The sequence below is a fragment of the Micropterus salmoides genome, unplaced genomic scaffold, assembly GCF_014851395.1.
Source record: "Micropterus salmoides isolate LMB-PRFRI ecotype aquatic unplaced genomic scaffold, ASM1485139v1 Ms_hic_scaffold_15, whole genome shotgun sequence".
NCBI lineage: Eukaryota > Metazoa > Chordata > Actinopteri > Centrarchiformes > Centrarchidae > Micropterus > Micropterus salmoides.
This window is the reverse complement of record NW_024040596.1, coordinates 31,647,584-31,663,942: the sequence shown is the minus strand read 5'-3', so window position 1 is coordinate 31,663,942 and position 16,359 is coordinate 31,647,584. Positions and strand designations below refer to the sequence as shown.

General features: G+C 40.2%; 1 protein-coding gene across 2 annotated transcripts; it reads left to right on the top strand.

Annotated features, from left to right (window-relative positions):
• The first annotated feature begins 2,006 nt into the window (after window positions 1-2,006).
• gtpbp8 (GTP binding protein 8 (putative)) lies at window positions 2,007-16,137 on the top strand. Of its 2 annotated transcripts, none has more exons than XM_038719694.1 (8): window positions 2,007-2,152; window positions 2,249-2,519; window positions 2,616-2,769; window positions 5,977-6,075; window positions 8,983-9,113; window positions 11,200-11,299; window positions 13,080-13,198; window positions 15,922-16,137. In XM_038719694.1, the coding sequence occupies exons 2-8, from the start codon at window positions 2,350-2,352 to the stop codon at window positions 16,010-16,012; spliced, it is 864 nt and encodes a 287-aa protein (XP_038575622.1). In that variant the 5' UTR covers window positions 2,007-2,152; window positions 2,249-2,349; the 3' UTR covers window positions 16,013-16,137. The 2 variants fall into 2 exon arrangements, with proteins under 2 accessions (XP_038575622.1, XP_038575623.1); XM_038719695.1 differs by having other exon boundaries at window positions 2,011-2,152; window positions 2,319-2,519.
• Window positions 16,138-16,359: the final 222 nt, after the last annotated feature.

Below are 16,359 nucleotides of genomic sequence, written 5' to 3'. Positions count from 1 at the left end.
TCATGAGAGCAACCATGGCCACCCTCCCCTTCCGTCCCTGTCTATCCCTCCTATCCCCTCCCCTCTGCTCCTTCCATCATTTATCTATCCCTTCTGCTTCTCTATATATCTCTCACTGTCTTGTTTCCCACACAAGTACCTCTTATAAACCCTGCTGAAGTGAGGTTTTGTGAGGTTTAAAGGTTTTGTCCAGGGTTCTATTGTGCTAAAAGCCGTATAAATGTCTGACAGCTAAAGACGTCCACCTATTAAGCACTCCATCAGCCGTCCATGGTGGTGATTCCTTCTGGTTTCATCTCCCTGTGTAATAATGAAATGTTAAGTAATGTACCTAAGAGCCTTTAGTCTGCTAAGTAATCCAAGGAGAAAGACACATGTGTAACACTCATTTAATGACACACAAGTAATAAAGGAACATGAAAGACAGACAGAGACTGAGAGAATAAATCAAGTTTAATAAGGCACTCCATGCATATGAAATCTATATTCTTATAAATGAGTGATGAATGAAAAAGGTGCCGGCATTGCCACATGGCACATAAGAATAAAAGACCCCGCTGCAAAAGGACAGGGAGAATATAGGAGCTGTAATTGGATATCTGTGAATTAATTTGTTCAGTGAACATACTATGAATCACATCAGGTCATAAAACCCAGATGGAGCTGAGAGAGGACTAGCACAAGGTGGTGAAGGCAGATATTTAACATCAGCCTGAGTGTGGAGTGATGCTTTCAGTAGCCTGCATTGCCACCATGTGGAGAGAAAAGGGTCAGCAAACTATGGGAAGCTATGAGTAGATAACAGTTTATTCTGAAGTGCTTAGCTTAAAGTGAGATCCCCAAAGTGTGTCAAATATTATACCTGATTGATTTTCAAACTATGAATCAAAGATGGATAAATATATGATTTATTTTTCCCCTATGGAGGAATGTACTCTTTGGGGGAAACTGGGAGAAGAATGCGTACCACTTTGTTTGTGAACGTGTGAAACCTGACCTTGAACATGGCTATTAACTCCATTTCCTACTCAGAGTCTCAGTGTAAAAGAATGCAGAGTGGGCGAAAAGCCTTGAGTCGCTCCTATCACTACCACCTCCTATAACCAAATTTATGAAGACGTTTCTTTGGCATGCTCTACCAAAAACATCAGTGTTATAATTCACACTAATCCCCAACAAGAAGGTGATGGAGGATGAATGTGACAGCTAGAACTGTACTTTCCCTAGGCAGACACATTTTCCACTGAAAGCAGGAACACAAAACTGTTTCTATATATTTTACCAGCCATGCATCAATGTGAAGAATGTATCTGAATCTAAAAAAGGATTCATGCTCATTAATTATGCCGCAATGCCCTGTGCAATATTGGAATAGCACCGGGCTACAGATGTAATCGCAAAGCCCTTGTTTAAGCCTCCTCGGAGTCTCATTTCATTGTCTCTTACTTGAATCTCAAAGTCTCACACTTCTGTAATATGACATATCTTCAGAGAAAATGGATGAGGATGTCAGAATGTAGCTTGCCAAAAGTGTTTAAATAATGGTTTATGTCTTACAATGAATGAATTACAATAGTGTTTTATGCAAGAACATCCAAAATTGTGTTATTGCTTTCTATTTAAATTGGTCAGCTTTTAAATCAGGGGTCTTATATGAATCTGTAATAGCATAGCTGGAATTATTATGTAAACACATAGCCACTGCAGCTACTACAATATCACTTGGCTACCACCACTAAATATATAATAATAATAATAATAATAATACATCAATAAAAAGCCATAGGCCTATAAAAGATTTTATTTAATAATGGCCAGTTAAGAAACATGTACAAGGCTGAAGTTAATTTCTCAAGACTGACATGGCACAAAAAACGTGATTATTCTGTGGCTTCATTTCAGTTAGTTTATTAAATAGAATAAGTATAAAAAGTAATGTAATACTTTTGAAAAGTACAATAACCGGAAAAAAATGACTTTCTGTAGGCGGAACCTTAAAGTTAAGTTATTTCAGTCGGACACATTTGACCACTGCACGAAACATGGAGGACATTGAAAACAATTTGTTAAAAAAAACAGTCAGTATAAGTCATATGTAGTCAAACCACGCTGTATTTTGCCACAATTAAACAATGAAGATATTGGCATTAAGGTGAGTCGTGAAATTAACCCATATGTAACGTTGCGTCGTTCATTTCAAATTTCAAACGAATTCTGTAACGTTAACGGTCGCGTGTTCCCGCTGAAGATGCTGGAGGTGTGTTACTGAGGCTGTACTTCCATGAACGCTGTGGGTGACGGCGCTGTCCTGTTCACAGCTGCGGGCAGGTCTGAACCCCGCCGGGGAAGATGTTTAGTCTGTGGCCGTGCCTGAGGCTTCGGCCTGGGACTCGTGTTCACGCTATTTCCCGGCAGCGTGTCCATAAACTTGCTTCGCTTAAGAAAGCCGCAACGCTTCCCCCAAAGAAAGTCCAAAGCTTACTTTACCCCTTTGGTGAGTTGGAGGCCTACCTGGACAGGTACTGCATTTTGTTTCTGTAACGTACTGATTGACTGGCTTCTGTGAAGCACATGTTTTTATACTGAATGCTTTCAAAGCCTGGATATGGTTTCAGGTCTGTGGACTGGACACAGTTTAAGCTCTTTCATCCCAGTTTGGAGGACATGGTTAAAGCAGAGAAGCTCTTCTACTCTTCACCGTCTCATAAGATTGATTACTACATCTCTGCAGAGAGGATGGAACATGTACCTGCACTGAAACAGCCAGAGGTTAGTGGGCGGTCTTAGTCACTGTTAGCAACTGGGTCAGCACTGCTTCACTGAATGTAGTTAATTTCTGTTTAGCATTTTTATAATTGATTTTATATTACTGTATACTGCTACGTATCAGAAGGAAGTTACAATTTCTCAATTTCACTTTAGAACCTGTTGTAACAAATCATGTACCTTTTTCTGTGATACGACAAGGATTCACTTTTTTTTAAAGAATGTATTTGGTGAGTAACCTGTTATTGGGGTGATTTTAACAATTTCAGTGTGTTGGAGCAGAGTGTATTTCCTATTCCTCCCCAGGTGTAAATTAATGCTCCGAATTCTGCTTTGTTGCTCACCAATAATTAGGAAATATTAAACATGCACATGTAATCCAATCAACCTATAAGCATAACATAGAACTCAAAGCAACCTATGCTATTGTATTATTCTTAAAATGTTACAACTTTATTTCTTAAAAAAAATTGGGACTTTCAAGTAATATTATGACTTAATTATAAAGGAAAGTGTTCATCGCATTTAGACCTCACTTGTTAAAAAACTTGGTAGCATTCCTTTGGGATGTGGCTGAATGGGAGATTCCCATCATGGATGTGCAGCCGACAAGTCTGCAGCAACTGCGTGATGCTATCATGTCAATACGGACCAAAGTCTCTGAGGAATGTTTCCAACACCCTGTTGAAAGTATGCCACAAAGAATTAAGGCAGTTCTGAAGGCAAAAGGGGAACACAACAACTCAAAAATAAAATACAACATGCCCCTCTCGCTCGTGAAAATAATGGTTTAAGAAGGCCTTTTCTCTCTATGAGCGATTATCCAACCAATGAGACCCTGTTTTCAGAAAATGTGTTAAAGCAATTGAGCAAAAGAGTAATCTGGATGGTGACATTTACTCTTTGTTTATCTGGAAGGGATAATGATGTATAGTACTGTGCAGGAGTTTAAGCAGCTGTGAAAGAATACTGTAAAGAAAGAATGCTTTAGCTAAAGACTTGCACTGTATGTCTGACGTCATTGTCATGCTGCAGAATAAATTTGGGGCCAATCAGATGCCTCCCTGATGGTACTGCATGATGAATAAGTACTGCCTGTACTTATTCCTAGCGTTGAGGAGACCATTCACTAAATCCCCAACTCCGTTAATAGAAATGCAGCCCCCAAAGTCCTCCACCATGGTTCACTGTTGCCTGCAGACACTAATTTTTGTACCACTTTTCAGCCCTTTGGTGAACAAACTGCCTTCTACTGCAGCCAAATAATTCAAATTTTGACACATCAGTCCTAACCAGCCATTTTTCTGCACCCCTGTTCCTGTGTTTCCGTGCGTAGTTGAAGTCGCTTGGCCTTTTCTTTCCATGTCGGAAGAATGGCTTTTTTTTTGGGCTGCAAGTCTTCCATGAAAGCCACTTCTGACCAGATTTCTCCGGACAGTACATGGGTGTACCAGGGTCCCACCGTTTTCTGCAGCTCTGAGCTGATGGCAGTGCTGGACATCTTCTGATTGAAGAGGGAAGTAAGCATGATGTGTTTTACGTCACTTGCAGTAAGTTTCTTTGGTCGACCACTGTGTCAACGTTGCCAGTTTCTTTGTGCTTCTTCAAAAGAGCTTGGACAGCACATCTGGAAACCCCTGTCTGCCTTGAAACATCTGCCTGGGAGAGACCTTGCTGATGCAGTATAACCGTATTGCTGTTGCTTTGCCTTTTGGTAATTGTAAAATATATAAAAAATATAATCTATTAACATGTTTATTTTTTAATGCATTCTTACTTTACATCATTTCTTTCCACACCTGCCTAAAACTCTTGCGCAGTACTGTATGTGTATTGCAAGATTATTCCAGAGTTGCCATTTCATTTTATACATGACATGAAAATCCAAAAGAACATGTAGACCTCAAAAATGCATGCTGGTTGAAATCCTACAGTTCACAGGGCTAATACACAGCAAGTTAAATACAAAGCACAATGGATCCGCTGTTCCCACTTGTTCTGAATGAAGCACAGAGGACGTACAGGATGAGGTCGGGGCTGGACATTCAGTCCTGCTTTCCAGCTGTGTGTGTGTGTGTGTGTGTGTGTGTGTGTGTGTGTGTGTGTGTGTGTGGTGTGTGTGTGTGTGTGTGTGTGTGTGTGTGGTGTGTGTGTGTGTGTGGTGTGTGTGTGTGTGTGTGTGTGTGTGTGTGTGGTGTGTGTGTGTGTGTGTGTGTGTGTGTGTGTGTGTGTGTGTGTGTGTGTGTGTGTGTGTGTGTGTGTGTGTGTGTGTGTGTGTGTGTGTGGAGAGTTGACTTCCTGTTGTGTCTTTGTTCAGCCATAAGAAGAACTTTTGGATGTTGGATCACTGTGACATTGGTACAGTTTATTCTTGAATGACCTAGTGTCACCAAGCGGGCCAGAGTCCCAGCCTTAAACCCATTCACATTACAGATTAATTTAACTGACCCATGCCTGCCTCCTTCCCTGAACAGACTCACTACACTAGTTAGGATAGACTTGTTTGGCTTAGAATAGGGTCTTTATTATTGGCTAGCATAACCTATGGTGTAAATGATGACTCACGACTGTCAAAGAAAGAGAAGGTGTGTGTTTAAGTGAGTGAGGATGTTGAACATGGGGCTGCTTACATTGCCCTTCCTCGACCCAAAACATGGGCACAGCCTGTGAAAAATGTACCATAATGTCTCTTTACCCTCCTGCAGCCTCATACATAATTAAGCATGAGTTGGCCCTTGATAATAAATGAGCAGATTGCTAACCTTATAGACAGTAGTTTCACCGGAGGGCTCAGAATGGAACATCGTGTTGATGGGACAACAGGGTCTCTTTGGCATGCCAAGTTAGTTACCAATCTGCCTCTCTACTCTGTCAGAGGATGATGTATTTGTATCTTACTGGCAGCATGAGCCTCCGTCCATCTGTCTTGTGTCAGAGAGATGGATGAGCCTGAGCCACGTCCTGTGGGACTTGGCGGTCGTTGGTACTGCAGTAGCAAAATGGTAGCAGCCAATCGGAGCAGCGCGTAACAGTCAGAGCAGGTGTGCTGATTAAGGCCTTAAATATCAACCTTAAATATTCCAGCACAAAATGATACTGATCATTGAATTACCATCAAGAGGTTCCATCATTAACAAGGTAACAGTAAATTGCCATTGAACACAGTATTTGAGAATGCAGGAACTTAGAGCATCTTGTGTGTATTCCCAGGTGTGTTTCATCGGCAGAAGCAATGTGGGCAAGTCATCTCTTATCAAAGGTCTGTTCTCCCTGACTCCTGAGGTAGAAGTCAGAGTCTCCAAAACTCCGGTGAGTAGTCTTAACTGATATATGCTACATCTGTTTCAAGTTCCAAGGTTTAGCATGCATAGTTTACATAAGGTTAGCTCATACAGAGTTCTTATTTGATTTGACAAATCTTCAACCATGTTAACTATTTAGTTTCCCTCCAAAAATGTTTTTGTAGTGTTGACAAATCTATACTAATAATAAAAATGACACCCTTTTCTTAGACATTTGTATGATGATGATAATAAACTGTATTCATACAACACTTTTCAAAACAAAGTGCTTAACATGGTTGAACCAGGATAAAACGTTTTAGGCCTGCAATGAGACAAATAACACAAAAATAAAATAAAGCAACAATCATACTAATAATAAAACAGATATGACATGTTGGTAATTAAACAATGTGCTAGCATTAGAAAAAAAGCTTTTTTTAAAGATAACTTTTGAGAAGTGATTTAAAACTCACTGAATCTGCAGCCTCAGATCCTCGGGCAGGGAGTACCAGAGCTGAGGCTCCCTGACTGTAAAAGCCCAGTCACCTTTAGTCTTGAGCCAGCACTGAGGAGCAGCCAGCAGAGCCCTGCCTGAGGATCTGAGGCTCGGGCTCTCGGGCTCTCTGTGTCTTCTTGTATTTGTTAAAAGCCGAGCAGCTGCGTTTTGTACAGTGGTGGCTTGTGCATTTTCCTCCATCGAGTTAAGGTAACATTAGCCATGTTAAAGTAATAATTTAGTGGAAACACTCATGCTCTGAGCAATAAAATACAATACAATAAAATACAACACATCTGTGTAGCGTCCATGTTGTTTCCACATTACGACTTAAAAGCTTGTGAACACAACAAAGTCAGAAGAACAACATCCCAACTCGGTAAATGGGACCAAGGAGCATGTGAATGCACCATGTCACATATGAAGAAAATAGAGATACCGATGAAGATGGCCTTACAATGCCTGCAGTTTGAGAAAGAAAACTGCCTTAATATGAAAGTGTATGAGAGCAATGCGGGAGATTTTCAACCAGACTGACCTCACCAGAAAGTGTCACTACTCCAGGGAACATAGATTGATGCTGATTGGACTGTGATATTCAGAGGCAGGACAAACTGTCTGGAGTATGTGTATAGTTGAATAAATTATAACAAAAATAATACTAATGATGATGATAATAAATTGCATGTAGTAGTATTGTTTTTGTAGAAGGGTGACCAGAATCTACGAGTTTCAATAATCTAACTAAGATGATATAAATTTATGAATGACCTTCTTGAGGTCAGGTTGAGAGAAAAGACCTGGGCCAGTATTTATCACGCTTCTCAAAGTGCCATTTTAGTCTTAAGTGCTGAGAATTCATGAAATTTACTCCTACTTTTAAACTTCAGCTTATCAAATTTCTTAAAGCTAAGAATCACTCTTACTCTCCCAGTTATTTAAGACAGCTCGAGAGGTCTCTCAAGTGGTTAGGAGCTGCCAGTAGGGCTTGTGATGGCGCTGTGGAGACAGAGACATGTGCAAATCTTTCAAAAGAGGAAGAATGTTTCTGAATTACGTGACGGGTCGGACAGTGCAGGCATAATCCTTGTAAGCGAGTTGGTTAGTTAAATTGAAGGTGGTGATGACACTTAGTTTATTTGTGTCAGGACAAACTCAGCAGTGCTGATGATTTTGGCTCAAAAAGCCGAATAGTCACGGAAACAATCATAGTACTTAGGCTACAGCTCCACACACTGTCACGCGTTTCATCGACTTTCCCAACAACACCCCCGTAATCCGACAGAAGCAAACACAGTTCATGCCAGAATGCCGGCTTCCCAGGAGTAGTAGCTCATATAAAGATAAACTTTTTTATCTTTCTTAATGTGTAGGCCTATATCATACTGTATTCTCTTGAAAATTCTTTATTAAATGTGTGTTGAATATAAACTCCTCTTAGGAATTTCACATTCAATGTGAATTTATCTGAGAATATTCTTAAATAAGGAAATCATCGTAAATCAGCACTTAGATTGACACTCAAATTAGGACTATGATGCTTGATTTTAAGCACAGCTTTGAGCCAAGAATTTTTTTACTCTTAAGTCAGTTCTTAGTGTTCTCATGAGTAATTCACTGTCAAATACTACACCGTGGTTTCTGCCTGCAGGTTTGACATTTGTAGACAGGCAGCCAAAATGTTTTTGTAGAATTGTGATAGACTATTAAGGACCACAAATAATGATTTCAGATATGTTTTAATTTAGCTGGGAGAACATTTTGGGAACTCCAGCATTTTATTTATGACAGACAATCTTGTCTACTACTATATACTACTATAACTGATCAAAATTTCCCTTTTGCTAGTTTTTAATGGGACCTAATTTGCATGTAATTTGTATAACAATGGTACTGAATTTTGTGTTCCCATGTATCCCAGTAGCAGCATGTATACACAGAATAACACACACCAATGTAGCAGTGACGAGCTAATTAGTCTCTGTCTGCATTTGCAGTAAAAAGTATATGAACCCTTTTGAAATTACCTGGATTTCTGCATAAATTGGTCATGGTCAATGTGATCTGATCTTCGTCTAAGTCACAACAATAGACAAACACAGTATGCTTAAACTAATACCACAATATGTTTTGTGTATATGCAACATGTTTTTATTGAACACACTATTTAAACATTCACAGTGCAGGGTGGAAAAAGTATTTCAGCCCTTGGCTTTAATAACTGGTTGACCCTCCTTTGGTAGCAATAACCTCACCCAACCGTGTCTTGTAGTTGCAGATCAGACCTGAACAACAGGAGAAATCAGGAGAAATTTTGGACCATTCCTCTTTACAAAACTGTTTCAGTTCAACAATATTCTTGGGATGTCTGGTGTGAACTGCTCTCTTGAGGTCATGCCACACCACCTTATAGTTTGTTTTTGTATTCCTCCTCAGGGTCACACAAAGAAGATGAATTTCTTCAGAGTGGGCAAAGTTTTCACCATTGTTGACATGCCAGGCTATGGACACAGAGCACCCAAAGACTTTGTGGATATGGTGGAGCCGTACCTTTACACTAGGAAGAAGTGAGAAATTTACTTTGGCTTTAGTTATGTGCCAGGAGGAGGCAAGTCTTGACACATTAGAGTCAGAGAGAATAACACATGTCTTATAATAAATACAAAAAGTTGAAGTCATATCACAGGAGTCAGACTTACACCACACTGCAGAGATCAGGAAGAGACATAGATGTACTCCTTTCGTGATTATCGGCCTTTGGGAGGTGAAACTCATTCATGATCCCAGAAATAATATTGTATCTATGTAATGATTAGGGATGGGGTGAAAATTAATTCTTAGATGCATCGAGATGCGGACTTGGACGATTCTGAATCGATTAACAAATGTCAAACCTATTTTGTTAATGTTAATTGATAACGTAATGTTGACAGAATCAAAATGTGTAACTCGGAAGTACAGAAGTGCAGCGACCGGACAGCCTGTGGCTGATGCTAAATGAATGAGCGCTGCTACTAAAATTATGCAACTAAAGATTATCTCGTCACTTTCACTAGTCCTTTTAAAGCAAGGATTATACTTTCCACGAGTATGTGAGGGACCGCTTGGGTCTGTGTGACCAAAAAAATGGTACATGTTAGCTGTGTGTGGATATCCCCACGCCTCCAGTTTGTCGTGATTGCACTGAAAGGTAAATGTAAATGCTCCGTACTTGTATAGCGCCTTTCTAGTCTTTTCGACCACTCAAAGCGCTTTTACACTACATCTGCATTCACCAGTCATACACTGAGCCTAAGTGCTCAAACGGAAACTAACATTCACACTCACTCATATTCACACTCACAATTCGGGGTTCAGTATCTTGCCCAAGGACACTTCGACACGCAACCAGGGGGAGCCAGGGATTGAACCGCCGACCTTCCGATTAACGGCCAACCCGCTCTACCTCCTGAGCCACAGCCGCCCCCAGGTCCGTCTAAAGGTCCGACTATCTAGCCGACAGGAAGTGCTTTGTGCTTTGTAGTCAGTTTTACTAGCGGTCAATCGAGTGGCTATAACACGGTATATTTGAGCGTCACAACCCAAGCGACATGACTTGTTTCACTCTCATATTGTGATCCATTTGGTGGATAACCAGCTAGCGTTTGGCGGTGTATTTTGCAGAATGATGCAGACACCGACGCAAAAGTATAAATGCATGGCTACGTTCGTAGCTTATGACGTAGGCGTAGACCTGACACAGAAGTATAAATCGCGCTAGGGCACCAAACGATCTATTGCGCATGTGCGGAACGAGTCTGCCAAGCTGACTCTGAAAATATATAATAATATATTATATTTATAATATAAACAGAAGTAGTCCGTGTCCGCAGCTGTGTGTGTATGTGTCCGCTTCAGAGTATATTCGAGGCTTCAACTAATGAAGAGGGGTTTATTTTGGATTTTAATGTGCAAATGAGAAGCTTGGTAATTATCCAGAAATTCTGTATAGAAAAACAGATGTATCGATAATTGTTTTATAATCGCATTGTAACCCTCTAAATCACAATCGAATCGTGAGGTGCCTAGAGATTCCCACCCCTAACAATAACACAGGCAGGGCTGAAGAACTTGCCCTTCCCCCTCCTCATGCTTGTGTACCTGTTTAGTAAAATTGTATTCCTGGACCACAGCAGCCACCCTCTCAAGATGAATATACTAAATGCTAATGATATTTTTTTTTATGCTGTGACTCCAACAAAGTAGCGCACTGCACTGTAATACTAGGCCATGCTAAAATAAATGACAAAGGCATGAACTACAGTTTCCTTCTTGATTGCACTAGCTGTGGGTTGTGACCTGGTCCACACGGTGGTGCTCTGTAATCACAGTGCTGTTATTGAGAATTGATTGGTGTTTTACAGCTCATTTAGCTAATTTAGACATGAACAAAAAGCCAAAGAGCCTGCAGGGACAGCAAACAAAAGATCTTTTATCCAAGGTGACCTTAGAGGGTATAATCTGGTTTGTAAGCCCTACCTTCTGTACCTGAAGCAAGATCAGTGTTGGAAAACGCTTGTGTTTTTATGACTGTAGAAGACCTTAAAATCTCTCCTCAGCCACCTCCATTAACCTGGTCTGTGTTACATTATGTTAATGTTTGTGTTCTTTCAGTCTGGTGAGGACATTCTTGTTGGTCGATGGCAGTGTCGGTCTTCAGAAGGCTGACCTGATTGCTCTGGAGATGTGCGAGGAGATCAGACGTCCATATGTGGTAGGACACACATACTCTTTCTACATAAATAAAAACATCATGTCTATTAAGATGGAAAAGATTTCCAAATAAAGCATGATATAAGATCTCAGCTTGAAAGTAGAATGTGTGGGGGCAACTATTATCCATATCCCAACTTGTGTTTTGGATGAGTTGTCATCTCATTTGCTCGAATGACTTTTGACTTCTGATTGACCATTTCTGTAAACATTGTAGAGCTGCAACATTCAGTTGATTAATTGATTGACAGATAATTAATTGGCAACTGTTCTGATGAGGAAAAAAATGCCAAAATTATATGAATCCAACTTCTCAACTGTGAATGTTTTCTGGTTTTCTTTGTACAATGAAGATCTTGGGGTTTTGGACTGATGGCTGCATAAAACAAGACATTTGAATACAACACCTCGGACTCTGGGGAACTGTAACTGGCATTTTACCCTTTTTAAAGGGTAAAGGGACAATTAATCATTAATATAGCGTCTTTGAGCACTTACAAAACTGCTATATAAATCTAATTTATTATTATGATTACTAATCGATTTATAAAGAAAAGAACTGACAGATAAGTTGTTTATAAAAATAATTGTTAGATGCCTGAAATGTTTGTGTAAATGTTTGATCCTTGTGACACAGACATCAGCTATGATGTATGAAGTAATTAGAAGCTGTACAGCCCACATCGTTACTGTGAGTTGGAACACATAGTACCTGCCCGTGCCCGCCTGCAACCTCAAAACAAAGCTCCACCACCATCTGCTGCACAACCAAGTTCAAAAACAAGCAAATGTCTGAGAATGTGGGACAGCTGTGTGGAAAACAAACTATTTAACAGGTTTGCAGGCCCAGTTGAAATTATTTGGCCAACATGTTATTTTCTTTAAAGTGATGTTTTGCATGGGAAACAGCAGATTGCATACTGTCCATGCTGAAAATACCGGGTTTCTGTTATTTGGCAGGGGTGGTAAGCATTAACACTAACCAGCTTTTACCCCTCCTTTTCACCTTTTACTCATTCGTCAAACCCTCATCATTATGTCCACATTGAATTAATGCTGAACGCTCTCACTCAGCTATTTAAAAACTGCTGTCCCCTCTGAAATGCCACCGCTGAGGCGTTATAATGAAGCACTCCCACTCTCAACGCACTTTGCAGTCAATTATTCATGCTCTTAGGTTATTAAACACTTTGCCCATTATTAAGGCAGTGACAGTACAGCTTTTAATAAAGATGAACTCACTGCTGAAAGGCGAAAAGGAAGCCATGAGCTGAAAGAGTCACTTTCAAACCTGAAATAGACTATTAAAAGGTTGTTGCTTTGCTATTATGAGGAAAACAGGATAAGATGCAGTACACGATTAACAGTACCTTAGTAAGTTGTAATAGAGTGTAGTAAATGGCAGAATTTACAGAACAATTGAATCTATTCATTCATTTTCAGCATTCAGCAATATCTTCTGACAAAAAAATTCAGGGTTCCTGCACTGCAGTATTTGAAATTTGTGGGAATAGAAATAGTGAATTTGCAAAGCCATTTAATAAATGACTCCTTGATAGTGCAGTATTCTTAACTGGCCAGTAGATGTCAGAATACTTCTGTTGTGCTTTTTTGTTTGCTTGTTTAAAACAATCGGCCCTCAGAGTGCTCAGTGAGCTGTGGATTAGTTGATTAATAAATTAGAAGAAAATGAGGATCACAGTGTTAATCTGTGTATCTGTTGTTACAGATTGCTGATACCTCTGTTCTGAATCGTCATGTGAAAACATTTTGTTGTGCAGATAGTGGTGACTAAGATTGACAAATGTGGGCACGGCGCACTGCTGACAAACTTGCTGAACCTTCAGGATGTGGTTAAAACACAGACCGCAAGCTGCTTCCCCCAGCCATTCCTGGTCAGGTGAGTCTCACTTTCCATTTGTCTGCTTAAAGAATAATGCTGGTGACATTTCATGTTTCTTACCATCAACAAATCCCATAGAAAGACCAATACTGAACTGACTCTACTAACAAGTATTCCAACAAGTACTCAGTCTCACATTCACCATCCTGCTGCTCCAAATACTCACTAGCACACCAAGAGTGTGTTAACCCACAGCTCAAAAGAGTCAAATGCACATTTTCCTGTTTTATTAATGTTTTTTAAAACTGTGACATAGTCCAGCGGTTGTAGAAAATTACTTTTTTAAAATAAAACTACGTAGTTGTGGCTGTTTTTGGTTTTTTTCACAAAAAATTGTCCGGTGGCAATTGTCTTTAACAATGATGTCTACAATGAAGGGGAGTTAGTAGCCATCTTGTAAAGGCATGCGTTCACTGCATAGACTTTACGCAGTAAAAAACTTGGTAGCCTATTACGATAGAAGTCGCAGACATGGTGGATATTTTACAAGCAGGACCAGGTAAATCAACAGTGAACAGAGTGCAGATGTCGGTTTCAGTTGTTTGATAGACTACGTCATTAACAAGCCGGCATGTGGGAAATCTCGGGTCAAAAACTCAACAAGTTCTATGTATTTTGGGTAAGTTTATAAAACATACTGGTGATGGAGAAAGTCAGCAGCAGAGAGCCCGGCTCAACATTTTGATGTCTGTCAGCCATCGCCGATGGACAAAGGCAACGCCCAACCCTACGTGATCAGAACATGAGGACATGGTGCTGATTTGATTTCAATTTTCTTCTGTTCACTCACGTTGAGCATTGAGCGTAGCATATTCTGGAGCTCTGCCGGTGCGGCTGTGAATTTGCTACGCGGTTCTGACGCTGTATGAAGGTGTTATATGTCACTTCCTGTGTCCCTTATGTGGAGCTACATAGCACTTGCCGCTATGAATATGGGGTGGGAGAGTTATCAAGCACGTAAAGTTTGGTTCAGATGTGAGCATGTACACTGAAGTTACAACAACTTCCTGTGTCATGGCGAAGAGTTGATCTTTGCCCGCACGCATAACTGGATAGCACAACTTTTCATCGTCAATGCATTTAGAAGGCACAGCAGAAATTTGAAGTCTGTCTGACAAAATCCCTAGGAGGAGTTCGTTAAAGTATGGAGTGTGTAAATCATCCTAAAATTGCCGTAAAATTCAAAATGGCCGACTTCCTGTAGGGTTTAGGGCATCACTCCAAGAGGCTTTTTGGTACGTCTGGACATGATACATGTGCCACAGAAATTTTATACATGTAGGTTAAACGTGCGTCGGGGGCTGCTTCTTTAAAGGTCACTTCCTGTTGCCAGCAGGTGGCGCTATGAGTGAATGTCGGCATGTACATGTGTTCAGGGCGGGACTCTCATCCTACATGTACAGTTTGGTGCAGATGTGAGCATGTACACTGAAGTTACGACAACTTCCTGTTTCATGGCGAATCAGTGACGCCACAGACACACCCATCGACGAAAACTCGCAAATAGCACAACTTTTCATTGTCAATGCCTTTAGAAGGCACAGCAGAAATTTGACGTCGATCCGACTAAATCCCTAGGAGGAGTTCGTTAAAGTACGAAGTGTGTAAATCATCCAAAAATGGCGGTAAAATTCAAAATGGCCGACTTCCTGTTGAGTTTAGGGTATGGGTTCTTGCAAATTTCGTGCATGTAGGTTGAACGTGAACGAGGGGCTAATCTTTTCAAATTTTCTAGGGGGCGCTAGCGAGTCATTTTGCCACGCCCATGCGCGAAACCCATAAAATACGAAATTTTTCACCAGTTCTGACATGTGTGCGAAGTTTAGTGAGTTTTCGAGTATGCTCAGGTCCCCATAATGGAGCTTACTTTGCAGAAAAAACAAAAAAACCCAAAAATCTTTACAAATTCAATAGGGACCTCACACGGTCGTGCTGGGGCCCTAATAATCTTTACAAATTCAATAGGGACCTCGCATGGTCGTGCTCGGGCCCTAAAAATAATCCTTACAGTTTCAATAGGACCTCGCACGGTTCGTGCTCGGGCCCTAATTAAATCTTACCCATGTCCAATTTGGACTTGAAGTGAGGAGGTGTCGATAAAACTTTTCTTTTTGCATAGGAAAATAAGGTGGATTATAATTAAAGAGATCTGAGAGAACTATGTGTTACAACAAAATGCATCAGACATACAGCTTTCACACTCTTTTAAGCTGACTAATAAAAAGTGTCAAAGGTCTAGATAATATTTCTGCTCTGTATTCACAAAAAAGTACTTCTAGTATTTTATTACAGCTTTCTCACTGTAACAGTTCCACTGATGGTTCACTGTCATACAGTACAACATGATTACTATATTCCAATATAATTCAATCTCATATAGGTACATCCCAAACTACTGTAAAAATAATGTTAAAGCAATACCTCTTGCTTTAAAACTACTCTGCAATCATTACAAAGAATTTGGAGTTATGAATCACATGTATCTTTTTCCTTATATAATAAAAATTGTAAGTCATTTCCAACAGGAAACTCTAGGTGGGGTGACAGATCTGCAGATAGGCTAGCAGAATTTTACCAGATGCTATTTATTGTCTTTTAATTTCCTAATTGTCTGTTAAGATTTGACTTCATTAATGTGTTGAGGAATAAGGTGTGGTTCAGTACATTTTGCAGTTTAATAGATTGCATCCATTCTTTCTTTGTCTCTCTCTTTGCATCAGCTCCCTCCAGTTTTGTGGGATCTACCTCCTGAGATGCTTCATTAGCCATGTCACAGGCAGCATCAGGTTAACGGACACCTCTCAAAGCTGATTAGAGGACAGCTTAGCCCAACTGAGTGGAACTAGGACTTGCTAATCTCTACATACATCCACATTATGATGTATACGACTGTTTCAGATGCTTTTGTTTTCTAATAAAATGTAAAACACTCCTTTATTGGTTTGGCTGGTTATCCTTTTACTTTACAGCTCTGCATTACATTACTCTTTCCAGAATGAAGATTGATGGCACACAAGTAGACTATATATTCAGAGGACACTGGAACCTGACACTCATGTTTTTTAGCATCTCATTTCATAACCATAAGCATTAATTAGCCTCCACTCATCCCCCAAGGAAGATGAGATAAACTTCCTCTGAGGGAGATTTGTCTTAGG